At 57.5% G+C, this 27,706-nt stretch overlaps 1 protein-coding gene across 4 annotated transcripts in view; it reads right to left on the bottom strand.

Annotated features, from left to right (window-relative positions):
• Positions 1-955: 955 nt before the first annotated feature.
• SEMA6C (semaphorin 6C) overlaps positions 956-27,706 on the bottom strand; it is a 92,565-nt gene continuing 65,814 nt past the window's right edge. For 3 of the 4 annotated variants that reach the window (XM_039512976.1, XM_039512977.1, XM_039512975.1), the window contains 6 exons: positions 27,219-27,356; positions 23,508-23,585; positions 19,305-19,360; positions 18,303-18,353; positions 15,302-15,451; positions 956-3,229 (listed from right to left, as the gene is read on the bottom strand). In XM_039512976.1, coding sequence (XP_039368910.1) covers positions 2,007-3,229; positions 15,302-15,451; positions 18,303-18,353; positions 19,305-19,360; positions 23,508-23,585; positions 27,219-27,356 — 1,696 coding nt within the window. In that variant the 3' untranslated portion in view covers positions 956-2,006. The remainder of the gene's footprint in view (positions 3,230-15,301; positions 15,452-18,302; positions 18,354-19,304; positions 19,361-23,507; positions 23,586-27,218; positions 27,357-27,706) is intronic. The other variant, XM_039512978.1, reaches the window with a different exon arrangement.

The following is a 27,706-nucleotide window of genomic DNA, read 5'->3' as shown; positions in this document are numbered from 1 at the left end:
TCAAACTGGTTTCACTCTCATTCTGGGAAGAGTGGGGGCTCATTTCTGTGTAAATTAACCCTGCTCCCAACTGACTTCAGCCAAAATCAGAGTGCGCCCACAGCTCAGGTTTCAGTTCCTACCCGTGATTAAAGCTGGGCTGAACCAAGTGCCCCCACGGCCTGGTTCTCGCCAGCCTGGTACCTCGTGCAGAGCCAGATTTCCAGAAGTGCTCTGCTCCCATTGTTCTCAGTGGGGGAGGGAGGAGGATTCGCCATTGTTTTCTATGTCGGGGTTAGGAGTTGGCCATTCTCTATGGGCAGGAGAAAGGGATGATCCATTGTTCTCAATAGTAGTGTGTGTGTGATACTCCATTGTTCTCAGTGGGGGAGTGGGTGCTGACACATTTGAAATTCTAGCTTTTGGGGCCAGATCCAAAGCAGGCTGGAGATGATGAGAAGCCTCTCATTGAGGTGGGCTTTGGACCAGAGCCACATCCCTGTGCTGGGGGTTGGGGGGGGTTGGGGAGGGGGGCAGATAGATCAGACCATATCCCAGGGAGAGGGTGTGTGTGTGTGATGGATCAGTGCAAGGGAGTGGAATTATATGGATCAGACCCATACCCCAGTGCGGGGAGTAAGATGGATCAGACCCGTACCACAGTGTGGGGTGGGGAGGCGAGTGAGATCAGACCCGTACCCCAATGGGTGTGTGTGTGGCGGGGGGAATGAGATGGATCATACCCGTACCCCAGTGCAGGGGAGTGAGATGGATCAGACCCATACCCCAGTGGGAGGAGTGAGATGGATCAGAGCCGTATCCCAGTGGAGAATTCTCCCCCCTCCTCCAGCACTTATCCTGATGATCAGACTCAGCCCGAACACTGGAGCTCTCTGCCGGTGCCCCTCGTACAAAGCTCATTTGAGGGTAATTGACCCTGTCCACCCACAGCCAAAAAACGACCCAACATTTGGGGCATGACGAGATTATATAATTCAGGCATCAACACGGGCTGTGTCTGTCCCGACACCGCATGTCCATGGCTGCAGCACCATTGGCTTGTGCACAGTTCGCTCTCCTACACGGTAGGATTAATTTGACTTCTCTTATGTGAAGTTACCTTGAAATATATATATATATATATATATTTATAGCTATGTACAGTATTTATATATATATATTCCACAAGGCTCGTAGGGCCATCTGTCTGAGGCTTCCCAGCCCTCTGCAATCCTGTCACATCGCTGGCCGGGTTGGGAGTGCTCTGATCTTCACCCCCAAATTGATTTTTGCTCCACGATGGGCTGTCCCAGGCCGATGCTTTCACCTGCCTCGGGGGGGCTCCGAAATCTGCCTGGCTGCAGTGACGCCGCTGGGTGTCAAACCTCTGGCTCCAGCACGGGCCGATGCTACAACGGGGCCGTTGCGTTTAAATTAGTTTCATCTAATAAATAAAACCAGTGAGCGGCAGGTTACTGGGGGCTTAAATGGAGCTGGGGGGAGGCAGGACGAGGCAGAAACTGAGGCACGATCCCCTTTTCTTCCCGCCCCGGCTGGTTACTGGAGTCGTTTGGAAGCAAAATGCAGCTGTGGTGTGGCGGGCTGGCCCGACTTCCCTTCCCTCGGGTGCTGACAAGCCGCAGGCGACGGCCAGGAGGCGCTCTTGTCTCTCAGGGCTCCACCGGCCCTGCCTCCCTGCAAATCGCAACAGGCCGAGCAGGAAAGGAGGCGGCTGGTTGACAATGTGGCCCCTGCAGCTTTTTATGGGGGGGTGGATGTGGTGGCAGGGGGCCTGGGGGACATGTTCTCCGCCCGCCCCATGGTCTCGAAGCTCGGGCGTTAGGAGGGGACGTGTGCTGGATGCATGTTGAAAAAAAAATGCTCTTTTAGATGCAAAACTACAAATCCAGGGGGCAGAGGGCAGGGCCTTTTGCCCAGCCGCTGCCGATTGTTCTCCCCTCCCCCACCCCGGAGCCGTGGACGGGGGCTCAGGCAAGCAGTGCCCCCCCCGGCTCATGCTGGCGGGGTCAGTACTTGAACTGGGTGGCCGGCTTGATGGGGGACGAGGGCATGAAGAGCAGCTTGGGGGGCACGTCGGGCTTCATGGAGGCCGATCTCTTGATGCCGCCGGGCCTGGGCAGCGAGCTCTGGAAGATGCCGTGCCCTTCGAGGGGCACCTGGGTGCCCGTGGAGTGCATACGAGTCAGGAGCGCGGGGGGCGGGTGCTGCCGAACTGCCTGGCTCAGGCTGTGCTGCCGGGAGATCAGCCCCCCGCCCACCGCTAGGTTCATCAGCTTCTGCGCCGAGCACAGCGAGTGCCTCTGCGACGGGTGCCTGGGCGGCGGCTGCTTCTCCAGGCAGGACTGCGGCGTGCCGTCGGGGGGAACGTCCAGCCTCCGGGGCAAGCTGTCCCTGGGGAGGGTGGAGGAGCTGTAATAGGGGGCGCTCTCGGTGTCCGGGATCTTGGGCTGCACCCTGTTGGCGAAGGACATGGCCGCGTGGGGGCCAATGGCCGGCTGATGGCTCAGCAGCTTCTTTGGGGATCCACTAGCCTCATGGAGGTGTTTCAGCAGCTCCTCCAACGTCGTCACCTCCACCCCTTTGGGCAGGTAGCACTGGGAGTGGCGCACCAGCACCCGCTCCGCGTTGGGGATCTTCTTTTCATCCGGGTAGCCGGCCAGCGACGGGTCGTAGCCCTGGAGGTTGCTAGGCAGCACCATGGCGCCGGGGAACTGGAAGACCTGGGTGCCGGAGACGGGGCCGGGGAACAGGTGGCCCTTGCCTTGCGACTCCTTGGCGTTGTTGCAGTTCTGGTTCTTCTCCCATTGGTTCCTGATGGCCTTCATGTTCTTCATGGGCAGCTCCGGGGTGGACTCCGGCGTGGGCAAACCGGACAGCTCCGGGTGCTCCTTCACGCCGGCCTTGGCCGTTCCGTTGTGCGGCTCCTTCTCACTGGGCAGCAGCGTGGTGTACAGTTTCGGAGAGGAGGCTTCCGTCAGCCCATCCTTGGACGGGTTGTCCAGCAGCCCGTTCATCTTAGCCAAGCTCCGTAGGGACAGGGGGCGCTGGATCGTGTTCTCAGGGTCCTTGCTGACGTGCTTGGTCTTCTGGAACACGTGGCTGCAGTAGCAGGAGACGAACAAACCGGAAAAGAAAGCCCCAAGGACGAACGCCACAAAGACGCAGCCGATGAGGAAGGTGAAATGGACGCTCTTGGAGCCGTCTTTGCCTTCGGATTCCTGCCGCACACCTAGAAACACAACGAGAGAGTTAGACGGGCGGTTAATCTATCGATCCATCAACATCCTCAAGAGTCTCCGAAGAATTGGCTGAGGCAGGGATGTCCTTTTCGTGGGCTGGAGCTGAGTAAAATACCCTTCCCAGGTCAGGGCCCATTTTGGAGAGGCCGGAGACTTTAGCTCACGGCGTCTTTTCTCGCTTGTTTTCTGTTCAGAATGAAATAGGGACGAGCCAAGGAAATCCCCGAATTTGTGCTCCTGCTGAATAATCTCTGGGACTGCAGAAAGGGGCAATGACATGAGATGGGGAATGGAATTGGGTGGCCAACATGGAGTCAATGAAGGTGCAACATGGAAGATTCCTGCCTGAAATAACTCCTTTGATTTTGCCCAGGGGTGCAATCTGGCCCAGTGGCTGCTGTCCCGCATGGAAAGCTATGCCAGCTCTTTGGAGCCAGTGTGAAACTCCAAGGGTGCCCAGGCTGGGGGAAGGAGGGGGTTATTATTTCTAGCGATGGGCAAGCGAAGACGACCACCTGAAGGCCTCATTTGGGAGCAACTTCTTTAACGTCAACAGAATCACAGTGATGTAATGAAGAGGAGATTCAGGCTGTGGGTTCAGATGAGCATCTGAAGGTCCCAGATTCAGAGGTGTTAAGAGCAGAAGGGACCATTAGATCACGCAGCTGGGCCTCCCATGTGGCCACAGGCCAGATAATTTCACCCAGTTCCCCCTGGATTTGCCAAAACCTTGCACTCGGCTAAAGTTTTGGCTGTTGAGCCACGTCTTGGATGTTGCTTTGAACTTTGGGCTCACAAACAATATGGATGGAAATCTTGGGGGATGCTGGCCAGTCCCTGCCTCTGGTGGGGGCAGAAATACTGCCAAGAGAAGGTGAAAAATAGCAGTGGGGGGAGGCCTGAAGAACCCAAGTGGCTTCTGCTGGAGGTTGGGGTGATGGGTCCTCACCAGTTTACCCAGTTAGGGACGGCAACGTGTCAGCTTCCTGTGGGAAAAGCCCTTGAAATTCAATCATCCCGTTAGCCGGGCCGCTGCAGCTGTTTCTGCTTCTTTATTCTTTTCCTCCCCTTTGCAAGCCGCTGAGGCATTATTCTAATGGCACCGTACGGGGGGAGCTGATTAATTTCAAAGCTGCGCGCTCCGAACAGGGAATGGAGCAGCCGAGCCCAAGGCAGCCAGAAGGCAGGCGGCTGCAGAGAGCGACGAGTGGCCTAAAGCGCAGAGTGGCAGGGAAAGCAATCAGGCTGCCTGATGGCTAATTGTGAAAGCTGGCAGCAGAGAGAGAGAGAGAGACAAAGACCAGACAGAGGAATGGAAAACTAGAGAAAAAAGAGAGCAGGAAACATGGACACGGAGAGCGAAGGAAAGGACCCTCCCCCACTCCACTCCCACTGGCTATCAGCCAACAAGGGGCACTGAGGAGGGGGTCACCATTGGGCCCCAAGAAAGACATGGAGATAAAAGAGGCAAGGAGATTAGGGGACAGAAAAAGAGAGAGAAAAGAGATTAGCTAGAGGGTGTGTGTGGGGGGGGGCTAGCGAGATGGGGTGTGTGGGGATAGATAGATAGATAGATGGGGTATATGGGGATAGATAGATAGATAGATAGATAGATAGATAGATAGATAGATAGATAGATAGATAGAGGGGGTGTATAGGGATAGATAGAGAGGATAGATAGATAGATATAGGGGGTGTATAGGGATAGATAGAGGGGGTGTATGGGGATATATAGATAGAGGGGGTGTATAGGGATAGATAGATAGATAGAGGGGGTGTATAGGGATAGATAGATAGAGGGGGTGTATTGGATGGATAGATAGATAGATAGAGGGGGTGGACATAGATAGATAGATAGAGGGGGTGTGTGGGGATAGATAGATAGAGGGGGTGTAGATAGATAGATAGAGGGGGTGTATAGGGATAGATAGAGGGGGTGTGTGGGGATAGATAAATAGAGGGGGTATGGAGAGTGTTTGTCCATAGTTTGTCCACTGGCTCCCAAGGCCTTTGGGTTGGGCCGCTTTGTGTAACTTGCCCTGAGCCCCAGGCTGGCTGTGTGGCCCCCGTGGGTCTTTGCTGATTTAGCTCTTTCTGCGGGTTTGGGGTAGCGAAGGGAGATGGCCAGTGAGGCAGCAGGGAGGGACTTGGGGGATTTGACTCGTGGAGCAGCCACTGGGCCATCCCATCCCTGCAGCTTGTGAAGCGATCCAAGTGGGTCCTGCTGGGACGACGGGTGTAGGGAAGGGAGGGGTTCAGGACTCAGAGGCTGGAGAAACCCGCAAGCTGCAGAGCATAATCCAGCCACCAGTCCTGGGGCCAGGAGGGAGCATTCCCTGGGGGCAGGTTCTCCCATCGCTGCAGGATCCTGGCAGCTTCCTCTGATGCAGCTGGTCCCAGCCATGGGGCAAGAGGAGATTGCGGCTAGCCGGAGCCCCGTCCTGACCCACCCCGGACAGTCCCATGGGAAGGCAGTAGGGGAACAGAGCCCAGGGACCCAGCTGGGGCCATGGGGGTCAGCGGCTTTTGCAGTTATCCCAAAGGGCATGTGATGAGCACAAGACACCATGGGCTCTGCGCAGGCCAGGCTGATGGCACAGAAGCAGCATGCTGCCTGGACACACGCGCCCTGCCCAGCCCAGCCCCGAGGGACTAATCACACTCCGTGCAGTTAGTAATCACGCGAGAAGCATGTGTGCCACTGGGGAACTGAAGCTGCAGGGGGAGCTGGTCAGCCGACCGTGGCAGTAAAGCATGTGCGGGTGACAGCAGCAAGCAACGCGTTCCATGCAGCAGCAATGGCGGCGCTGGGGAAAGAGGCCCATGTGGAGGGGCTGGCGCATGACACAGGATCGGGGGCCTCCTACCCCGAGTACTCACGCTCACCCAACAGCTGATCAGTGGACCAAGAGAACAAAGGGCCATGAGCCCGGTTTCTGTCTCCTAAAAATATCCTCTGTTCCTCCCTGGCTCTAACTGCCAGACCCAATATCCTCCAGTGGAACCCAGGAGTCCTGGATTCCAGACCCCCACACTAACCACGAGGCCCCATGTCCTCCCAAAGCCAGGAAAAGAACCCAGGAGTCCTGGCTTTCATTCCCTTGCTCTTACAGCTAGGAAACACTTCCCCTCAGTGCCATGAACAGAACTCCAGGGTCCCGACCGCCAGTCCCCTACACCCCAAAGCCTGGAATAGAACCCAGGTGTCCTGACTCCTCCTCCCGAGCTCCGGCAGGGTTCAGATGAACCGTGGGGGGATCGCGACACTAAGTCGTGTGGGCGTGCGTGGTCTCCCACAGCTCGGCCAGACCATTGCCATTTTCTGTTAGCCACAGGGGTCAGGAAAAAAGGCACCGTCTTCCCATTCATGCCTTGAATTTTTCAAGTACGGTGCGAGAAATGAAAGAGACGGGAGGGGGCTGATTATTGTGACCGGGTACAAAATCCTGTGAGTCAAGGGAAAAAACGATTTTTTCCATTAAAAAAAAGAGGGGGTAATAAAGTATCCATGGAAACGGGCCATTTCTTTCTACTGGGGCCGGGAGAGTTGGACATCTGTAGTTCTTTTATCTGAGCAGCCGGGAGGGAAGGGGGACTGGAACTGGGTCAGTCCGGCATCTGCCAAAGGCAAACGCCTCCCCACAGCGAAGCCATCAAAACAGCTCCTTTGCACCCGAGCTTTTGGGAGTTAAACCCCCCAACCCAGCCCCTGCTGAAATCAGCCTTTCTGCTGCGCTGAGGCATAAATCTTAAAAATCCCAGAAGAGGGGGAAGGGGAGAAGGCTGGAAGAGAACTGGATTTCTTTTCCCTTTTTTTTGGGTTGTTTTTTAGCTCCATCCAGCAGGAATTTGCTCCCTGGCTGGGAAAACACCAAAGCGCCACATCACAGGCTGGAACTGGTCCACAATCTACCCCACAACCCCTTCGCCACGGACTTTTAACCCACTGGTACCTAGGAACCCTGCAGCTCCAATGCCTTCCATTTTAGGGGATTTATTTTACCGTTTCCTCTGTGCTTAAAGGGGGAGACACAAGGGGTCACAGTTGTTAACTGAGCTGGGTCACTGCGGGGCGCATGTTAAGTGCTCTTACCACAGCTGCAGCTCCCAGCTTATGATAGCCCCCTCCATTGCTTTCACTGCCCTCCCTCCTGCCCTGGCCGGGTGCTGCTCGCTTTACAAAAGCCAAGCCGTGTGAGGCCTTTCAAGAAAAGACAGCGGATCTCTTTAATCCGCTGCGTTTCGCCATGGGGAGCAAGGGGCAGGACTGCTGGACACAGGGACCTTCTTCATTTTGTTAAAAATGGGAGCTTGACGAATGACGCAGGAAATCCGCGTCTGTGCAGAACCGATCTGTTATTCAGCCAAAGTTCAAGGGACCCTGTGCTTTCAAATTCCCCTGAGGGCTGAACCCCTCCTTTGGCTGTCCAGAAATTCAGGCCAGCAGCTGGGAGAGTGGATTTTACAAGCACAAGATGCTTTTTTATGAGTGTTGCAAGCATCTCCCCAGCCCGCCGGTGGCAAGCGGTATGGGGCCAAGCTCGTCTCCCCGTGCCACGAGGGGTCAGATCCTCGGCTGGTGTAAATGGGCGTCGCTCCATCGGCGTCAACCGTGCTGCATAAGCTGAGGATCTGGCCCATTGACTCCAATGGAGCGACGCCCGTTCAACCCAGCTGAGAATCTGACCCCATGGACACGTCCAGCCTCAGGGAGAGGTACAGGGGTGGGGTGGGGGGAGACTGTTGTAAACATCTGTTAGTCTATAAGGTGCCACAGGATTCTTTGCTGCTTCTACAGAACCAGACTAACACGGCTACCCCTCTGATACTTGTTGTTACCTTAGGCACTCTTGGCTTTCCAAGGCTGCGGTATGAGGCACCCCGGTCTGCCCTGGGACCTGCCCTGGGTGGGGGGAGACTGTTGTAAACATCTGTTAGTCTATAAGGTGCCACAGGATTCTTTGCTGCTTCTACAGAACCAGACTAACACGGCTACCCCTCTGATACTTGTTGTTACCTTAGGCACTCTTGGCTTTCCAAGGCTGCGGTATGAGGCACCCCGGTCTGCCCTGGGACCTGCCATTTCCAGCTCTGATTTATTTCCCGGGGCAGGAGAGCGGGAGCTGCCCATCTGCACCGCGGCGTCTGTCCCGGCACGGCTTACGGGGGAAGCTGCCGGGATGGCAGGAACTGAGCCACTGGGGCTGCGTGGCTGGGTCGGTGGACTGGACGTTACAGTCTGGGCATCAGTATGGCTAAGCTCACCCCCCCCCCCCAGATAAACCCCATGCTGCAGTGAGGAGTGCGGGGGGCAGGCGAAGGGCTCTGGGGCACCCACGTTTAGCAGAAGGGTGATGGGGGGGGCTCGGCTCCCGTCTCTTTCTCTCGTCCCTTACGACTCAAGGCAGAGCAATGAGTAACCCTGGGCAATGGAAGCAAGGCGGCGGAACGTGCTGCTGATGGAAAGTCGCTGGCTCAGCTGGAGGGCAGGGGCTGGCACAGGCTGCAGGGAGCTGAGCTGCCTTGCACTGGGGTCCCGGCTCCGCAGGGCTAGGGAGGTCGGTGCTTGGAGGGGAGACCCACCCCCGGCCAAGAGGGGGTGCTGACCCCGGTGTCCCAGGGAGCTATGGTATTTCAGGGGAGGCGTAACCCCTTGTGGCTGGTGACGATCCTGAGGCACTTTCAGTTAGTGTCAGGGGGTTAACCCCCCTCTCCAGCCTGAACGCTAACCTGCGTAGTTCCCTTCTACCCTACCCCTGCAGGTTCTCTTCTGCGTCCCAGCTCGGTCTGCGTGGCTGTTAAACGGCTGCTGCGTTCCACCCCAGAGGTGGCTGCATGCTAGTGGTGAGTGAATGAGCCCTATATAAAGAGCTGCTGTGTTCCACCCCAGAGGCGGCTGCATGTCAGAGGGGGCTGAAGTAAAAAGAGCTGTAGCAGTAAAGTCACTCTCAGAGGCTTTGAGAGGTTTTGGTTATTAACAACACTGGGCTCTGCTCAGTCGCCCTGGAATGGCACCAAACACCCTCCTCCTTTTGCTGCAGAAGTTGGGGGCCAGGCCTCGCGCTGGGGAACGCTCCCCAGGAGCTGCTCTATTCGCCGGCTCTGGGAGCAGTGACAACAGCTGGTCCTTGACTGAGGACCTGGTTCAAAGGTCACATCAGCGACAATAGCCTGGGGCACCCCCCTCACGGCTCCCTGATTTAGCAGGGATCAGATGCCGTGCCCACGCAGAACTGCTCACCCCGCTGCTCTGGCCCTGCCAGCCCCTGCTCACACGAATTCAGCCTCACAGGCGCCCTGCGAGGGAGAGGCGTCCAGGGTCACAGTCAGCTCTCCGCTCGGCCTATGGCTTACACCCGGGATGGATTCGGCCCATTTCCCTCACTGGATGGCTGGGGAAGCGAAGGTGCAGAGGGAGGCAGTGGCCAGGCCACACACTGGGTCGGGGCTTGTTCACATGGGAACATTATCCCGGGGAGGGCTCATCCACACGACGGATGGCGCTGTAGCACCGTAGTATGGACGCTTCCTCCAGTGGGAGATGGGGTTTCTCCGTTGCTGTAGGAACACCACTTCCCTGAGCAACGGTAGGCAGCCGACTGACGCATCCGTCCATCGACCTAGCCATGTCTAGGCCGGGGGTTAAGCTGGTACAGCCGCGGAGCGGAGGACTGCAGATTTTCCACACCCCTGAGCGATACAGCTATGTCGACCTGCATTTTACATGTAGACCAGGTGTGAATTCAAACCATGGTAGGTATAACCCATGGGGGGGATGTTTTATCCCAGAACGAGGGGCTTTTTTTCTGGCTTAGTATAATCCCTGTCCAAAGTGATATATGCCAAGCCTAAAAGAGATACAGGGTTCTCGCGGAGGTTATCCTCGTATCTCTCTAGTGGTTTAAATTCTCACCTTATCTCATACTGGTATAACTTTCTCATACAGCCAAGCCCTTCGCAGCTGTCAGCAAGAGAATCCAGGTGTCCTGGCTCCCCGTCCCCTGCTCTAACCACTAGACCACACTCCTCTCCCAGAACCAAGACTGGAACCCAGGAGTCCCAACTCCCAGCCCCTTCTGCTCTAACCACTAGACACCACTGCCTGCCTGCAAGCTGGGAACAATGCCAGGACTCGTGACTACCATTTATCAGCTCTAACCACTAGCGAACACTTCCCTCCCAGAGCCAAAAGAACCCAGGAGTCCTGCATCCCAGTCCCGTGCGCTAACGATTGCAACTCCACCACTGATTTTCCAGGCAGTATATATAAGAGGGGGTGTGATGAGCCGTTTTTTCTGGGAGGTGGGGGAGGGTCCCCTGAAATCATCCCCTCTGATCCTCCAGTACCCTGCTGGGTCGGTGACTACCCAGGGCTCGGAGCTGCCAGCGATCTGTGGCCTTCCCCCTGCCCATCCTGGTGCCAGTGCTGACTGGGTAAGGCCAGACAAGCCTTTCATCTGCGGCGGAGGGGGAGATAATCTGGCTGCTTTTTGCGACCCATTTCCGCTCACTCCAGAGCCCGCTTCTGAGCACTCGCTGCAATTTGACCGTTATTTTCTCACCTTCCCTCCTGCCAGGAGCAGCGCCGCCTCGCTGACTGGCTTTGTTTTTATAGCTTGTGTGTCTGGCTGGGTTTTTTAAACAGACATTAGTCCTAATGCCCCAATCAGCTTGGCTTTTAAAAGCCATTTCGGCTCTGGCCCTTCAGCTGTCTCCCAGGCAAAGGGCATCCGTGTCTTCCCTCTCCAAAGGGTTGGGCTCATTTCGGCATGTGAATTTTGCAGAAGGGATGGACTGACAGCGCTGGAGCCTGTCGTACCTCAAGCCTCAGGTGGGAGACGGCATCAGAGTTCCACCGTCTTCAAGTCAGGACTCCTGGGTTCTGTTCTAGGTCCCTGTGTTGGGTTAGTGGTTAGAGCGGGTGTCAGGACTCCTGGGTTCTGCTCTGGGTCCCTGTGTTGGTTAGTGGTTAGAGCGGGTGTCAGGACTCCTGGGTTCTGCTCTGGGTCCCTGTGTTGGTTAGTGGTTAGAGCGGGTGTCAGGACTCCTGGGTTCTGCTCTAGGTCCCTGTGTTGGGTTAGTGCGGATGCAGGACTCCTGGGTTCTGCTCTGGGTCCCTGTGTTGGGTCAGTGGTTAGAGCGGACACAGGACTCCTGGGTTCTGCTCTGGGTTCCTGTGTTGGGTCAGTGGTTAGAGCGGACGCAGGACTCCTGAGTTCTGCTCTGGATCCTTGTGTTGGGTTAGTGGTTAGAGCGGACACAGGACTCCTGGGTTCTGCTCTGGGTCCCTGTGTTGGGTTAGTGGATAGAGCGGGTTTCAGGACCCCTGGGTTCTCTCCCAGGCTCGGGGGAGGTGCAGCCCAATGCCTAGAGGGAGAGGGGGGACAGGACTTCAGAGGAGCTACCCCAGTCTTTTCCAGCTGCGGATCTGTCTGTGCAGCACAACTCCCCAGCACCCGAATCCTGATGGCTCCTTCCCTGTTGGCACTAAGGGAGCAGCGGCAAGTGCCAAGTGCTCGCTGTGAGTTCAGCGGCAGAGGGCAGGACACTGGGGCAGCAAGGCCACTGACTGCAGCAGGGACACCGGGCAGATTCCTGTTCTAACCCCCTCCCACCCAGTGCCTGGAACAGAACCCAGGAGTCCTACTCGTGCTGGGGACAGGGTGTGGGACTGGCTCTGCTACTGATTCCCTCTGGGACCCTGGGCAAGTCCCGGCCCCTCTTTGGGCCTGTTTCCCCATCACGACACTGGCTCTGCTGCGTATGGCCGGGGGAACGAGGGGAGACGAGCTAAGGATGAGCCGCTCCGTGATACACACACGTACACACTGCTCACCACACGTGTGCACACCTACCACCGACACGCACACACAGAGCACCCTGTGCACACGTCCCCCCGTGCACACAGCTCTCTCTCTTTCTCACACACAGAGCACTATAGCCGGGCGGGAACCCTCTCTCCTGACCCATGACAATTTTCAGAACAACCCCTGTGTGGCCTGGGGCTAACGTCGCGCCCTTTTGCCATTCTTCATGAAAACCCAGCCAGCGAGAGCGGCACCGCCCCTCCCTAGAAGAGCCAGCAGCTCAGGGATCGGGGCTGTCGCCTGCGATGCGGGAGACCTAGGTTCAGAGCAGGGACTTGACCATAGATCTCCCCATGCCAGGTGACAGCAGTGGGCACCGGGCGATTGACTCCTCTGGGGCGGGAGGCTCTCTCTCTCTCTCTGTATTTCTCTCCCCCAGCAAGTGAAATCCCAGCCTGGCCCGGAGAACGGCCTGCGCAAACTTGCAAAAAGTATCAGTTTCTGATGAAAAACCTGCTGCATCACCTAATCCCCACCCCGGTCCAGCAGCATCCCGCCTGCGGTGGCATTCACCGCCCCTTCTGCAGCATCCAGTGACGAGACACTGGGCTAGACGGGCCCTGAATCCGGCCCCACACCGCTCTCATACACATGGGCGCCGACTTATATGGGCTCCTGGGGCTTTAGCCCCAGGAATATTCACAGACAGGGGCTCTGCTCCAGCAATATTTGGAGCTAGGTTTCTCCCCTGCTGTGCGCTGCCGGCAGCCCAGAGCCTTTTAAATCCCAGCCGCGGCAGGGAATCAGAGGGCTCTGGGCTGCCTGCCGCGGCGGGGAGCCCAGAGCCCTCTGATTCCCAGCCACGGCTGGGATTTAAAGGGTTCTGGGCTCCCCGCGGTTGCAGGCAGCCCAGAGCCCTTTAAATCCCAGCCGCGGCTGGGATTTAAAAGGCTCTGAGCTCCCCGCGGTTGCAGGCAGCCCAGAGCCCCCTGATTCCCGGCCGCGGCTGGCATTTAAAAGGCTCTGGGCTCCCCGCGGTTGCAGGCAGCCCAGAGCCCTTTAAATCCCAGCCGAGGCCGGGAATCAGAGGGCTCTGGGCTGCCTGCTGCGGCGGGGAGCTCAGAGCCTTTTAAATCCCAGCCGCGGCTGAGTTTTTAAGGGCTGCGGGCTCCCCGCGGTTGCAGGCAGCCCTGATCCCTTTAAATCCCAGCCGCGGCTGAGATTTAAAGGGCTCTGGGCTCCCCGCCGCAGCGGGCAGCGCAGAGCCCTCTGATTCCCGGCCGCGGCTGGGATTTAAAAGGCTCTGAGCTCCCCACCGCGGCGGGCAGCCCAGAGCTCTCTGGTTCCCGGCCGCGGCTGGGATTTAAAAGGCTCTGGGCTCCCCGCGGTTGCAGGCAGCCCAGAGCCCTTTAAATCCCAGCAGCGGCTGAGATTTAAAGGGTTCTGGGCTCCCCGCCGCAGCGGGCAGCCCAGAGTCCTCTGACTCCCAGCCGGGGCTGGGATTCAAAGGGCTCTGGGATCCTCGCTGCCAGCAGCCCAGAGCCCTTTGAATCCCAGCCTCTGTCCGCTGATTGCCCTCCCCAGACCCCTGCCCCAACTGCCCCCCAGAACCTCCACCCCTATCTAAGCCCCACTGGTCCTTGTTCCCGACACCCTCCCGAGACCCCTGCCCCTAACTGCCCCTTGGGACCTCAGCCCCTATCTAAGCCTCCCTTCTCCTTGTCCCCAACTGCCCCTCCTGAGACCCCCAAATCCCCCAGGACCGCACCCCCTACCTGTCCCCTGATAAACCTCTTAGACTCCCATGCCTATCCAATTGCTGCCTGTCCCCTGACTGCCCCTTCGAACCTCTGCCCCATCCAACTCCCCCTGCGCCGTGTCCCGTGACTGCCCCCCGGAACTCCCTACCTCTTCTCCAACCCCCAAACCGCTTACTGTGCCACTCAGACCAGCGTATCTGGCTCCATGCAGCTCCAGACAGTTGCTGCCATGCTCCCCCATGGAGCCCACAGCCCTCTCCCACCCCCAGCACCTGCCTTCCAGATTTGAACACCTCAAAATTCAGGAGTGCTCAAGCTCGGTTTGGGCAGCTTTTACTTCATTTCTCCCAAATCAGTTTCCCCTGCAAGGTGCCAACTGAAGGTGTTGGAGAACAGAGAGATCAGGTGGCCTCCTAATGCCTGGAAAAGAGACAAAGGCCGGAGGAGGGAGTGTCCGTGCCTGTGCAGACTTCCGGGAAGCTCATGGTGTAGAAGGGGATGCTGTGATGCTTTGGAACAACTCCATACAAAGCCAGTCAGGACTCTGGGGGAGCCTCCTCTCTCGGAGCATACTGTCTCCAGGGCAAGAAGCTTACACCTTCCTGGGTCTGACCTCGGAGCATTCAGCATGCCCTTCCACGTCATGCACTTTCCAAAGTGAGTCTGCCCAGGCTGGTCCTGGGGCAACCAGAGGTCGCTGCACCCCAACTCTGCAGTCAGATGTGACTCTCAGCCAGACAGTAAAACAGAAGGTTTATTAGATGACGGGAACACAGTTTAAACAGAGCTTGTAGGTACAGAAAACAGAACCCCTCTGTCAGGTCCATCTTGGGGGGTGGGGAGCCCAGAACCAAGTTCTGGGTCTCTCCCAATTTCCCCAGCCAGCTCCAAACTGACACTCCCTCCTCTGGCCTCTGTGTCTCTTCTGGACAAGGAGGCCACCTGATCTCTTTGTCCCCAACACCTTCAGTTGGCATCTTGCAGGGGAAACTGAGGCACCCACACAGTATTCAGAGAAAATATTAAGAACATTCCCACTTCATCACAACAGATGCAACAAAATATAATACTGTATATTGAAGTAGGCAAGTGCTGCTTCTGACTTTCCACTTTTAATTGACCCTTGTAATCTTGTGGCACTGACGCGTTGTAGCTTCATTTTATATTGGCTTACAGGGCGGGAGCGGGGGGACACCACCATTTTGGGCCCCACCAAAAATTATACAAACCTGCCGCCTATGCTCATACACACCCCCTGGCCTCCCGATCCTGTCCCTCTCCTTGCACTGCAGAGAAGCTGCCCCCTGTGCCCGCCCCACCACCGAACACCACTGAAAGGGAGAGAGCTGGTTATTCTCCGCTTGCAAACAGGTGCCATGCTCCCGCGGGTTAATCCTCGCTCTGGGGAACCGCAGCCGCCACAGCCCCGGGGCTTGAGTTAATGGTGCTGGTGACAGCCCATCGTGCAGCTCCGCGCGGGCACGTCCCCTCTTACCCTGAGTGTTTACAGCCACGCGTAAGGTGGAGCGTGGGTCCCCGGCGCCAGGGGCGGGCCGGGCGTCTCGGGCCGTGCCCGCCTGGGTACGGCCCGTGGGCGCCGGGAAGGGCGCGGCACTGGCGGTGGGGCCCGCGGCTCGGACTTGCCCTGCGTTACCGGCGACAAAGAAAAACGTCAGGGGGACGCAGCAGGCTGGTGACGGCAGCATGAGCCTGCACCCTTGTGGGATCCGGGTCGGGGGCCCCCTCCGACCTGCTGGAGGGCTGGGTCACCCCCCTCCACCTACTGCATTATCACCAGTGACTCCCAGCGCCGGCACAAGGGGCCAGAGGCCAGCCGCAAAGCAGGTAGCCCAGCACCTCCTGCCGGATGGTAAAATACCCCTGCCCAGATCCATCCCACTGGTGTCTGCAACGGGCCCCTACACACCAATGCCAGCTCTGCACAGAGCAAACGCAGGGAGAGCTTCCCCCACACCCTGCCCGCCTGCCCACGGGCCTCGGCCCTGCCCTGGGGAGACCCCCCCTTGAGGGAGAGGGAAAGAGGAGCTCACTCGCTGGGCTCCATTCAGCCCTGGCCCCATTGATCACTGCAGGGTGGGCCTAGGCGCAGAAGGCCTGTCTGTGATACAGCCCCAGGGGAGCCCAGGGCTGGGCTAGCAGGGGGCTGCAGGTCAGGATTGAGGGGCACTGGCAGAGCTGTGGGGGAAGCCCAGGGCGGGGACAGCAGGGGGCTGCGGGTCGGGATTGAGGGGCACTGGCAGAGCTATGGGGGGAGCCCAGGGCTGGGCTAGCAGGGGGCTGTGGGTCGGGATTGAGGGGCACTGGCAGAGCTGTGGGGGGAGCCCAGGGCTGGGCTAGCAGGGGGCTGCGGGTCGGGATTGAGGGGCACTGGCAGAGCTGTGGTGGGAGCCCAGGGCAGGGCTAGCAGGGGTTTGCAGGTCGGGATTGAGGGTCACTGGCAGAGCTGTGGGGGGAGCCCAGGGCTGGGCTAGCAGGGGGCTGCGGGTCGGGATTGAGGGGCACTGGCAGAGCTGTGGGGGGAGCCCAGGGCTGGGATAGCAGGGGGTTGCAGGTCGGGATTGAGGGGCACTGGCAGAGCTGTGGGGGGAGCCCAGGGCTGGGCTAGCAGGGGGCTGCGGGTCGGGATTGAGGGGCACTGGCAGAGCTGTGGGGGGAGCCCAGGGCGGGGACAGCAGGGTGCTGGGGGTCGGGATTGAGGGGCACTGGCAGAGCTATGGGAGGAGCCCAGGGCAGGGACAGCAGGGGGCTGCAGGTCAGGATTGAGGGGCACTGGCAGAGCTGTGGGGGGAGCCCAGGGCCGGGCTAGCAGGGGGCTACAGGTCAGGATTGAGGGGCACTGGCAGAGCTGTGGGTTGGGTGGGGGAAAGCCCAGCACTGCCCAGGAGGAGCTTGCATGGCACCTGCCCACACTGTGCCCGGCTCCGTGTACAGAGCAGCCGGCGTGAGCCCCACGCTCCAAAGGACAGATCCAGCCCCCACCCCATGCCAGGGGGCATCGCCCGCCGCAATCTAACCCCTCTCTTCAATAAACCCAGCTGCCCCTTCCTGCCTTCCTTCGAACAGGGACTATGCACAGAGCTGTCTGGCCCTGCTGTCTCCTCCAGACCTAGCCCCGGGGGAGGACAGGTCGGGTCCTGGCTGCCCGGGGGGCTACGAGGAATTCTGCTGCTGCGCACAGAACCAGGATCTGGCCCGCTGGATTCACAGCACGACCTTAGGGGTGAAGGCCGTCATCGCGGAGCCTGACTCGAGCTGTGCAGCACGGCTGGTGAGGGAGCCACTGGGTTCCCAACCTCTCTCCAGAGCCCTGGGGATCAGCGCTCTGTCCCTGCCCTGGCGGAGAGGGATGTGAGACGTTCTGAGTGATGATGAGCAGAGATGGCGGGTGGGGTGATGAGAGGTGACGGGGTTAGCGATGGCGGCCAGGGGACGTGGTTAGTGTCGGTGTGGATGGTGACAGACTAGCAACACAACTCCTGGCACCCATGGAGGGCACCCTCTGCCCTCTCTCCATTTTCCCACCTTGCCAAGCCTCACTGCCTGGTGAGCATTTTGTCTGGGCATGGTCGGGCCTGGTGGGAGCCATCTTTGGACACCAGGCTTCAGCAGACCCGGACTCCCAGAGAAGGAGACATTGGGCCTGGCCCTGAGGGAGTTTATCGCTGTCCCAATAGGATGGTGTGGGGGATTCATGGAGGGTGTTACTCTTACCCAACAGGAAGCAATGGTGGTACTGCAGACGGGGGGTCCTGGCCAGTGGCACAATGCTAATACTCTGGGGGGGGTCAGGGGATTCCCAACATGGCACCATCATGGAGTAACCCAACATGGCGTCACCAAGGGGCATCCCAACATGGCGTCCCCATGAGGTGTCCCAACACAGTGTCCCCATGAGGTGTTCCAATGTGGCGTCCCCATGAGGTCTCCCAACATGGCCTCACAACATAGCATCCTCATAACCTGTCCCAACATGGCCTCCCGCTGAGGTGTCCCAACATGGCGTCCCAACATGGCGTCCCCACGAGGTGTCCCAGTGTAATGTCCCAACATGGTATCCCCCTGAGGTTCCCCAACATGGCGTTGCCAAGGGTTATCCCCACGAGAAGCCCCAACGTGACATCCCAATACAGAGTCCGTATGGGGCAGACCAATATGGCATCCCAACATGGGCTGTCTCACTGTCCTGTCCCCATAGGCTGTCTCAATACGGCGTCCCAGCATGGCATGCTCATGGGACATCCCAATGTTGGGGTCTCAGTGAAACTGGGACAAGCCCTCTGTGTTGTAACCCACCCTCAAACTCTCCCCGGCCCCGGGGTGGGGGGCGAGAGCAGAACCATGATGAGGAGTAAACCGTGTAGGGCCCGTCCCTCCCTGGGGCCTTGGGGGGAGATGTCACAGAGGGTTGGGGGTGAGGGATCTGGGGGGCAGCAGAGTTGGCAGGAGGATGAAAGTGAGACGGGGGTGTCACTGACCATACGATGAGTCACTGGCAGTGTTGTGATTCCCCGTGGAGGTCACAGCGTCTACGGAAAGGAGAAGAGAGAGGGAGCTAGATATCAACGGGGAGAGGGGGCAGGAACAGGGAGACTGCAGCAGAGCTGGGGGGAATGTCAGGGTGGGAAACTACAGGGCAGGGGAGGGGGGTTCAGGGATTCATCCGACCAGGCCAGCACCTGGTCCACCTGCTCCCTGCATCTCAGCAGCACCCACCGCTAAGGGTCTCGGCGGCCCCGCGGGTCCCAGCGCTCCCAGCCAGTGAGGCCTGGAGCTCAGTTTGCAAACTGGGGCCCTTGTGGGTTCTGCACATGGGTCTTTTAGCAAGAACTGCCCCCATGGTCACAGCTCTGGGTCGCCACCAGATGGGAACCAGAGCCCGGGAGGTAACAGGCCCCACGCTACCAGCACCCCAGAAAGGCAAGTCCTCACAGCCCATTCCTAGCTCCCCTTAGCCAGCCAGTGCCCTGGCCTGGGCCCAGCTCAGCACTAACCTCCCAGCAGCGAAAGGCCCCATACCCCCTTCCTTGCCTCCCGGATCCCTCCAGTACCTCAGGATGGAAACACGAGGATTTTCCCCCTAGAATCCAGCTCCAAATTTTGCATCTCTCCACAACAGGCAGAACCCGGCCCCCCGCTGGCCCCACACCTGCGATATCACAGGGGGCTGCAAACCGGATGGGAATTTTTCTTTTTCGCAATTTAAAGAGGCTCCATGATGAAGAAACCATGATGGCTGCTGCCTCCTCCTCTTTCCTCAGATGAGGTTCACGCTCCCACGCAACAGCTATTCGCCCGCCGCCAGGCTGCCAGAGCCGGGCCTCTGGGGGCACACGGCCACTTTTGTTCTGCTGGGCCAGGCCTGTTTTATGGGCAGCCCGGGATGCTGACTCATCCCGTTTCTCCTCCACGGAGACCCCCAGCGCTTCCTGCCCCTGCAGCTGCCGCTGCTGGGGGGAGGCGGCCCTGGCCCCACGTACCTTGACAGCTCCCCGGCTGCTTGGCGGAGTTCTCAACATCTTGTTCGAATCCGGCCCTGGAAGGAAACCAAGGGAGAGCGCGGTGAAGGAGCCTGTCGCCTCGATTAGACCCTCCGCTCGTTAATCGGGGGTGGGGGGTGGCTCCAAGAAAATGATACAGAGATAAAGCTAGAGGCAAGGGACCCCTTCCCCCAAAGTACCCCCTCCCCCCAAACCCCCAGCCATTGCTCTGCTTGGAGGGGCCTGACGTAATGTCTTCCCTTGGCTGGTTAGTTGGGTTGATGTCGGATTTACCGCATGGATGTTTAGGGTCTTGGTCTCGTGGCAAAGGTAGGAGGGAGTCGGGGGGGCGGAAGCAGGGAAGGCCATCAGGAAGGAGCTATAGTGAAGAACCCAGGAGATCTGGAATTCAGGGGCCAGGCGGTTAGGAGAGGGCTCTTCCACCCTGCCCCCTACCACCTGGGCTCGGAGGCAAATGAGGCTCAATAAAGGGACCTCCCCCCCACTGCTCTCGTTCACACTATCACCCCCGCCGCCAACCCTTCTGGATGCAGGGTCACCGCATGGCAGAGCCGGGCTGCTCTCAGGTCCACACTCTCCACCCCCACTTAAGGTTTCCACTTCGCAAACAACATCCAGCCTGTGGCTGTGACGGGCTAGTGGGGTCATGAGGACCCCATAAAACACCCCGTATGGAATAGGCAGTGCCTCCACGGAAGTGTGATGTAGTGGTTAGAGCAGGGAGGACTTGGCGTCAGGACGCCTGGGTTCTGCTCCTGGTTTGGGAAGGGGAGTGGTGCCCAGTTGTTAGAGAAAGGGGAACTTGGAATCAAGAGCCCTGGGTTCGATTCTCTCCATTCATTCCAGGCTCTCTGTGCCTCAGTTTCCCTATCTGTCAGATGGGGACACTTGCCTAGACCTATCTCTTTCAGGGAAGACTGTGGGGATTACAGAACAGGTGAGATGGGGGGTGACCCACACTGAGATATTCAGCTCAGAAGGCTTCACCCTCATCATCTAGTCTGACCTCCTGGCTGACTGCCAGCCATAGGACTTCCCTGAATTAATTCCTAGTCCGAGTTGAACGCGAGCAGGTCTTTTAGAAAAGCAGCTGGTCTTGATCTGAAAATGTCCAGCGAAGGAGAGTTCCTGGCACCGCTAGGTCATTAGCTGGGCCAATGGTTAATAACCCTCGCTGTTAAAATTCCCAGTCCACATGGGTCAGAGAATATCAGGGTTGGAAGGGACCTCAGGAGGTCACCTAGTCTGACCCCCTGCTCAAAGCAGGACCAATCTCCAGACAGATTTTTGCCCCAGATCCCTAAACGGCCCCCTCAAGGATTGAACTCATAACCCTGGGTTTAGCAGGCCAAGGCTCTAACCACTGAGCTATCCCTCCCCCTGAGCTTGACCTCCCAGCTGTTGGGTTGTGTTGGATGGAAGAGCTCTCTAGTCTCAAATTTCTGTTCCCCTCTAGGTACCACTAGACTGTGATCAAGTCACCCCCCCAACCTGCTCTTTGTTAAGCTAAACAGATTGAGCTCCTTGCGTCTCTCACTATAAGGTTTTCCAATCCTCAATCTTGTGGCTCTTCTCTGACGCCTCTCCAAGAGGGAGGGAGGGTACGTAGGACAGGGACACAATGAGGGGTGGGATCCAGGTGGCCCCTGACCATACGACCGAAGCCGGATGGACCCGATCTGAGAGCATGACATTGCTACCTGGCACACGGAGTCACAACGGCACTCAAAGATAGGGCAGCTGGGCAGGGAATCTGGGCCCCGTTCTTAGCAAAACTCTGGTTGTGCTCCTGACATAGTGTTCCCAGAGAAGAGAAGAGGAGGGAGCAGCAGCAGTCTCGGAGGCCTGGTTTACACTAGGTCAACCCAGCTATGGGACCGCTCAGAGGTGTGACCGATGCGGTGCAGACTTTGCTAGATCCATGGAAGAATTCTCCCTCCGACCTAGCTACGGCTTCTCGGGGAGGTGGATTAACGACAGGGATGGGAGCACCGCCGAGGTCGACACTGAAGCATTTCACCATAAACCATCTAACACCCAATGCACAGCATGATCCCAGGAACTGAACAACCAGCAGCCTTGATTTCTGTCCTTCCCCCACTATCGCGCCGCTCGGACCATTTCCAGAGCCGACCAGACAATCCCCTTTCGAGGCGCAGAAACGTATTGTCCTTCTGCCTGGGACGGAAGCCAAGCCTCTCCGACCGTTTTTGCCAAAGAGAGGAGTTGAAATGCCCCAGGATGTGAGGCCAATGGCCAGGGATGGGGGAGTCCCTGCTCTGCCTGGGTCAAAGCTGAATTTTTTGACCCGGAGCACGCTGCTCCAGGCAGAATCTGGCTCTTCCCCCAGGCTACAGAACACGACTCTCCCCCGCTCCAAAACCCGCTTCGTCGCAGCCTGTCTCAAAACATTTCAGCTTCCGTGAAATTTCAGTGCATAAAAAATGTTCCTACCAGCTCCACCTTCCTCCTCTCCTCCCGGCCCCGCACGGGCTGGGTTTCAAGGGTTCCTTTCTAACACTCAGATCTGGCGGGACTCCTAAGGCAGGCTGAGGACCCAGGCTGAGGACCCAGGAGTCCGGGGGCGCCGCAGGAGCTGCTATGGTTGCTCTGTGGGTGAGCCCAGTCGCCTGTGTAGCCAGGGAGTGGGGTTTGTCCCAAGCTTTCTCAGGGATGGAGCCTTCCGTGTGTCCCCCGCTAGGCGCCCTGTTCTGCAGCTTCAGAAAGTGGCACGCTGGGGAGCCCTCTGGCTAGTGCCACTGTGTCTCCATCTCCGTGCGTGTTCCCAGGCATAACCGAACCCAGAGCTCAGTATTTCCCAGGCAGCTGTTCCCCAGCACAAGATCCTAATTAGATGCAGCTGGGAGGCGCGGCTGTACGGCCACCGAGCTCCATACACTCTAGGAGCCGGCGGTGGGGTTTATTTGTGCTGCGGCCCTAATGAGGCTAATTACACGTTTCGTGCCCTGTGGTTTTCTCATGGTCCCCACGCAGGTGTCTTCTCCAGCAGAGGGTGCTCTGGAGCACACGCCTGCTGGGTCCTGGCCAGCCAGGGAGATGGGGGAACCGGGAATTGAAGGGAACAGCTGGCACAGGGCAGGGCCCGAGGGAAGTCGCTGCATGGACACATGCACAATGCTTCCGGGTGGGCACGTGGCTAGCTCTGCCGTGGCACGGCGGCACTCAGCTTGCTCCTGCAATACGCCCGCTTAGCGCATGCGACTCTCTCTCCCTCTAATGGTCAGCTTGGCAACTGCACCAGCTCACAGAGAAAGGCGCCACTGCCCCCGGAGGGGTGGAGCGAGGCAGCTTTGGCATCGGTTGGTACCCAGCACCCTGTGTATTACACTTCCCAAGGGGACCCAGCTGCTGGGCATTCCAAGGAGGGTGGGGCTGGGGAAGGGGGGCTCTGCTAACCATCTTTGCCAGCACATGGGCCTCGGGCCTGATTCTCCAGAGCTGGGCATGGACAGCACAGGTGGGTACACAGCAGGGTGCTATCAGATGGCAGTGGCAGCCTGTCACACCCACTGTGCACTGGGGAAAACGACTGTGCAATCAGGGAACAGGCGCATGCCAGCTGTGAGAACCGGATCACACTCGCCACAGCTGTGTGTGTGTGTTACACCCCCCGCTGACGGGAAGGGGCTTTCCTCACTGGCACCCTGGGGACTCAGCTTGGGGAGAGCTTTCCATGCAATCTGTATTGCCGAGCTCCGTGGGATAGGAGCCGATTCAGACAGTGCAAGAGCGACTCAAACTGAGCCCGAGAGTTGGCAGTGGCAGAGAGGCCAACCCCGCCACCCGGAGACGCAGAGGAGCGACACTGTGTGAAGGAGACAGATGCATAGGGGTGGGAGAGGAGAGGAAATCTGAGCCGGACTCTCTGCTGCCCTGAAGTGGGGGTGAAAGGCCACCGTCCTGATTTGACTGGTGCAATGAGCGCACACCAGGTGGGCGATTTGTAACAGGCTCAGGGAGTGGTGGAGTCAGCCGGGCAGGGCAGCTAGTCAGGGACATATGGTAAATTCTTCCATCCTCCAGCTGAGTTGTGTCAGGGCACATTTGAAACCCGCATCTGGTTTGCTTCAACGGCCGTCCCTTGCGCTGTGCACAGACACTGACTGGGGACTGCAGACCCCGGGGAAATCCCCCTCCCAATCTCTAACCAGGGCCACTCACCTGATTTCTTGTCCAAAAGCCACGCATGCTCCCGGCCGGAGCCAGACACAGTATGGATCGCGGGAGGCCAAGCAGCTCCTGTGAGGGATTGGGAAGCAGATCAGACACAGAATCACAGAAATGCAGGGCTGGACAGAACCTCGGTAGGTCAGCTGATCCACTGAGGCAGGACTAAATATGATCTAGACCATCCCTGACAGGTGTTTGTCTAACCTGCTCTTAAAAACCTCCAATGACGAGATTCCAAAACCACCCTAGGTAATTTATTTGAATGCTTAACTCTCCTTACAGTTAGGAAGTTTTTCTTAATGGCTGACCTAAATCTTCCTAGCTGCAATTTAAGCCCATTACTTCTTGTCCTATCCTCAGGGGTTAAGGAAAATAATTTATCACCCTCCTCTTTATCACAACCTGTTACCGACTTGAAGGCTGTTATCATGTCCCCGACTCGGTCTTCTCTTCTCCAGACTAAACAACCCCAATTTTTCTAATCTTTCCTCGCAGGTCAAGCTTTCTAGACCTTTCATCATTTTTGTCGCTCTCCTCTGGACTTTCTCCAATTTGTCCACATCTTTCCCGAAGCGTGAACTGGACACAATACTCCAGGTGAGACCTTATCAGCACCGAGTAGAGCGGAAGAATTACCTCTCGTGTCTTGCTTACAACCCTCCTGCTAATACGGCCCGGAATGATGTTCACTTTTTTGGCCACAGTATTACAGTGTTGACTCATATTTAGTTTGTGAACCGTTATAACCCCCAGATCCCTCTCCGCAGTCCTCCTTCCTAGGCAGTCATTTCCCGTTTTGTATGTGTGCAGCTGATTGCTCCTTCCTAAGTGGAGTTCTTTGCATTTGTCCTTATTGAATTTCATCCTATTTAATTCAAACCATTTCTCCACTTTGTCCAGATCATTTTGAATTTCTAATCCTGTCCCCGAAAGCGCTTTCAACCTCTCCCAGCTTGGCATGGTCCACAGACTTTATAAGTGTAGTCGCTGTATGTATCCATGATGAAGATATTGACTACAACCAGAGCAAGGAGAGATCCTGGTGGGACCCCACTCGATATGTCCCTCCAGCTTGACTTTTCCAGCCTGTTGTGCACCCACCTTACAGTACATCATCTCTAAGCTACGTTTCTCTAATTCATTTACGAGACAGTCATGTGAGACAGTATCGAAAGCCTGAGGTTGAGATATACCGCATCTACCGCTTCCCCCCATCGACAGGGCTTGTTATCCTATCAGTGAAGGGTAGTAGGTTGGCTTGACATGGTTTGTCTTGACAAATCCATGTTGACTGTTACTTATCTTATTTTCTTCTAGGTCGGGGTAGGCACCCTATGGCACGCGTGCCGAAGGCGGCACGCGAGCTGATTTACAAGGGCACTCACACTGCCCGGGTCCTGGCCACCAGTCCCGGGGGGCTCTGCATTTTAATTTAATGTTAAATGAAGCTTCTTAAACATTTTAAAAACCTTATTTACTTTACATACAACAATAGTTTAGTTATATATTATAGACTTAGAGAAAGAGACCTTCTAAAAACATTAAAATGTATGACTGGCACGCAAAACCTTAAATTAGCGTGAATAAATGAAGACTCGGCCCACCGCTTCTGAAAGGTTGCCGACCCCTGTTCTAGGTGTTTGCAACTCGACTGTTTAATTATTTGATCCATTATCTTTCCAGGTACCACAGTTCTGTAATTCCCTGGGTTGTCTTTAGTCTCCTTTTTACAGCTAGCTACTATGTTCGCCCTTTTCCAGTCCTCTGGGATCGCTCCCGTCCTCCATGAGTTCTCAAAGATAGTCACTAACAGCTCACAGATCTCTTCAGCCATCTGCTTAAGCAATATGAATGGTAGCAGCCTGGACGGGGCTAGCCAGCCTCATGCTCCAGGGCAAAATCAGATCATCCTCTGAGGGCCAGGAAGGAATCCCCCACTTCTGGCCCCAGGGGTAGTTAATGCTCATGTTGGGGGTGGTTTACCTGCCTTCAAAATAGCTGGCAGGGGACACTGTCAGGAAACCAGACAAGACTGATCACGGGTGTGTTCTGGGGCCTGATTCTGCCTTCACTTATGGCCCGATCCAAGGCCTGTGAAGTCAGTGGGGGGACGTCCCTGGGTGTCAGATCAGACCTTGGTTTGATGCCCGTGTCAATGACGGACTGATCCTGGACCTCGCGGGCCTGAGAGCAGGGCCAGGATGTCCAGCGTACTCCTTTAGCTCCTCCCGCCCAGAGGGCCAGGGGTGCCGCCAGGTCGGGCAGGCTGCACCGGGCGGGGGAACTACGAATGCGAGGCAGCGGGGAACTCCTAGGCTCTGGTCCCGGCTCCACCGTCTGCGTGACCCCTGTGCAATGAGGCGAATGGTCCTGGGAGCCGCAGGGATTAGGCAGCTAAGAAGCGCGAAGGATTAGAGCGCCGAGCAGCAATGACTAGCAGTGTGGAGATGACGCAGCTGGTAACACATGCTGCAGACACCAGCTCATCACCTCCCTGCTCCCCACCCCCACCCCGGGGGCCACTTTCAGCCACATAGAAAATGAGGCTCAGAGGACAGACGTGACCCATCCGAGATCACACATATCACTGGCAGAGCTGGGAATAGAACCCAGGAGTCCTGACTCCCTTCCCCCTCCCCCGCTCCAACCACTAGACAGGCCCCCATGCTTCTAATGCCAGGCCGGTTCTGCTTGTTATCCCGGCTCCTGACGACTCGGAGGGGGGCTGCTCAGGGCTTCGCTGGGGGCTTTTTATAGGTGGTTTTAATTGCCAGATAAAGGCCATGGAAAGGTCAGAGAGAGACTGCAGGGGGCTCTGGGTTTCTTGGAACTGGCTCGGGTCGGACATCTACACCTGTCGGGGCTGGGACACGGGCCAGGCCGGGGCACTGGGGGAGCCAATGGCTGCTTACGGTGCAAACACACCCTACGCTCACACAAACACACACACACGCTGTACACCCCACCCTACACACACACACACACACTTCCCCCATACGCAGACACACACTCCCCCTTGACACTGGGGGAGCCAATGGCTGCTTACGGTGCAAACACACCCTATGCTCACACAAACACACACACACGCTGTACACCCCCACCCTACACACGCACACACAGACTTCCCCAACACACACACTCTACAAACACACACACGCTGTACACTCCCACCCTACACACACACACACACTTTCCCAACACACACACACCCTACTTACACATACACATGTGCGCACACACACTTCCCCTTGACACACATACACATGCTTTACACCCCCATACCTTTCACATACACACACACACTTCCCCTCGACATACATTCACATGCTGTACCTGCCCTTCACACACACACACACACACACACACACACACACACACACTTCCAACAACATACATACACATGCTGTACACTTCCCATGCCCTGCACACACAGACTTTCCCCAACACACACACTCTACACACACACACACACACTTCCCTGACACTCAGATACACACTTCCCCCGACAGATACACATGCTGTACACCGTGCACACACACACACACACTCCCCCACCTGACACACACACACACAGTTCCCATCCCTCTCCCCCCCCAGCATGCGCACTGTATGAATGGAGCCCCAGGCCCTGCCGGACCTTCGGGTCCCTCCAAGCCAGGGGGCAGCAGGCCCCCGCCCACCCCACGGCCCTTCCCCACTCACTTCCGGCAGCTCCCATAGGCGTCGCAGCGGCTGAGTGGCACGCGGCGCACGCAGCTGGAGAAGGCCACGTACAGGGCCTGGTGGGCCGTGTCCAGCTCCAGGCCCAAAATCCGCCTGTCCTCCCTCTTCACGTTGCACCTGGGGCCGAGCACAGAGAGCCAGAGTCAAAATCAAGCCCACGCCCCCAGTCCCTGTGCCGGCCTGCGCCCCTCCTCCCATGAGAGCACAGGGACAGCAGAAGCGCTCTCCCTGTTTGACAGGTGGGGAAACTGAGGCACGGAGAGGGGGCGGGGTGACGATTCCCAGGCTTAACAACTAGTCAGTGGCACAGGGGAATAGAACCCAGGAGTCCGGACTCCCAGGTGCCTTTGCAAATCAGTCAGCCATATCCAGGAACAGAACCCTGGAGCCATGATCCCCCTCCTCCTTGCTCTAACCACTAGACACCACTTCCCTAACACTGAGGCCAAAACCCAGGAGTCCTGCTC

Source organism: Mauremys reevesii, linkage group 24, assembly GCF_016161935.1.
Source record: "Mauremys reevesii isolate NIE-2019 linkage group 24, ASM1616193v1, whole genome shotgun sequence".
NCBI classification, from domain to species: Eukaryota; Metazoa; Chordata; order Testudines; family Geoemydidae; genus Mauremys; species Mauremys reevesii.
The sequence above is the reverse complement of the archived record's forward strand: the minus strand, read 5'-3'. Positions and strand labels throughout refer to the sequence as shown.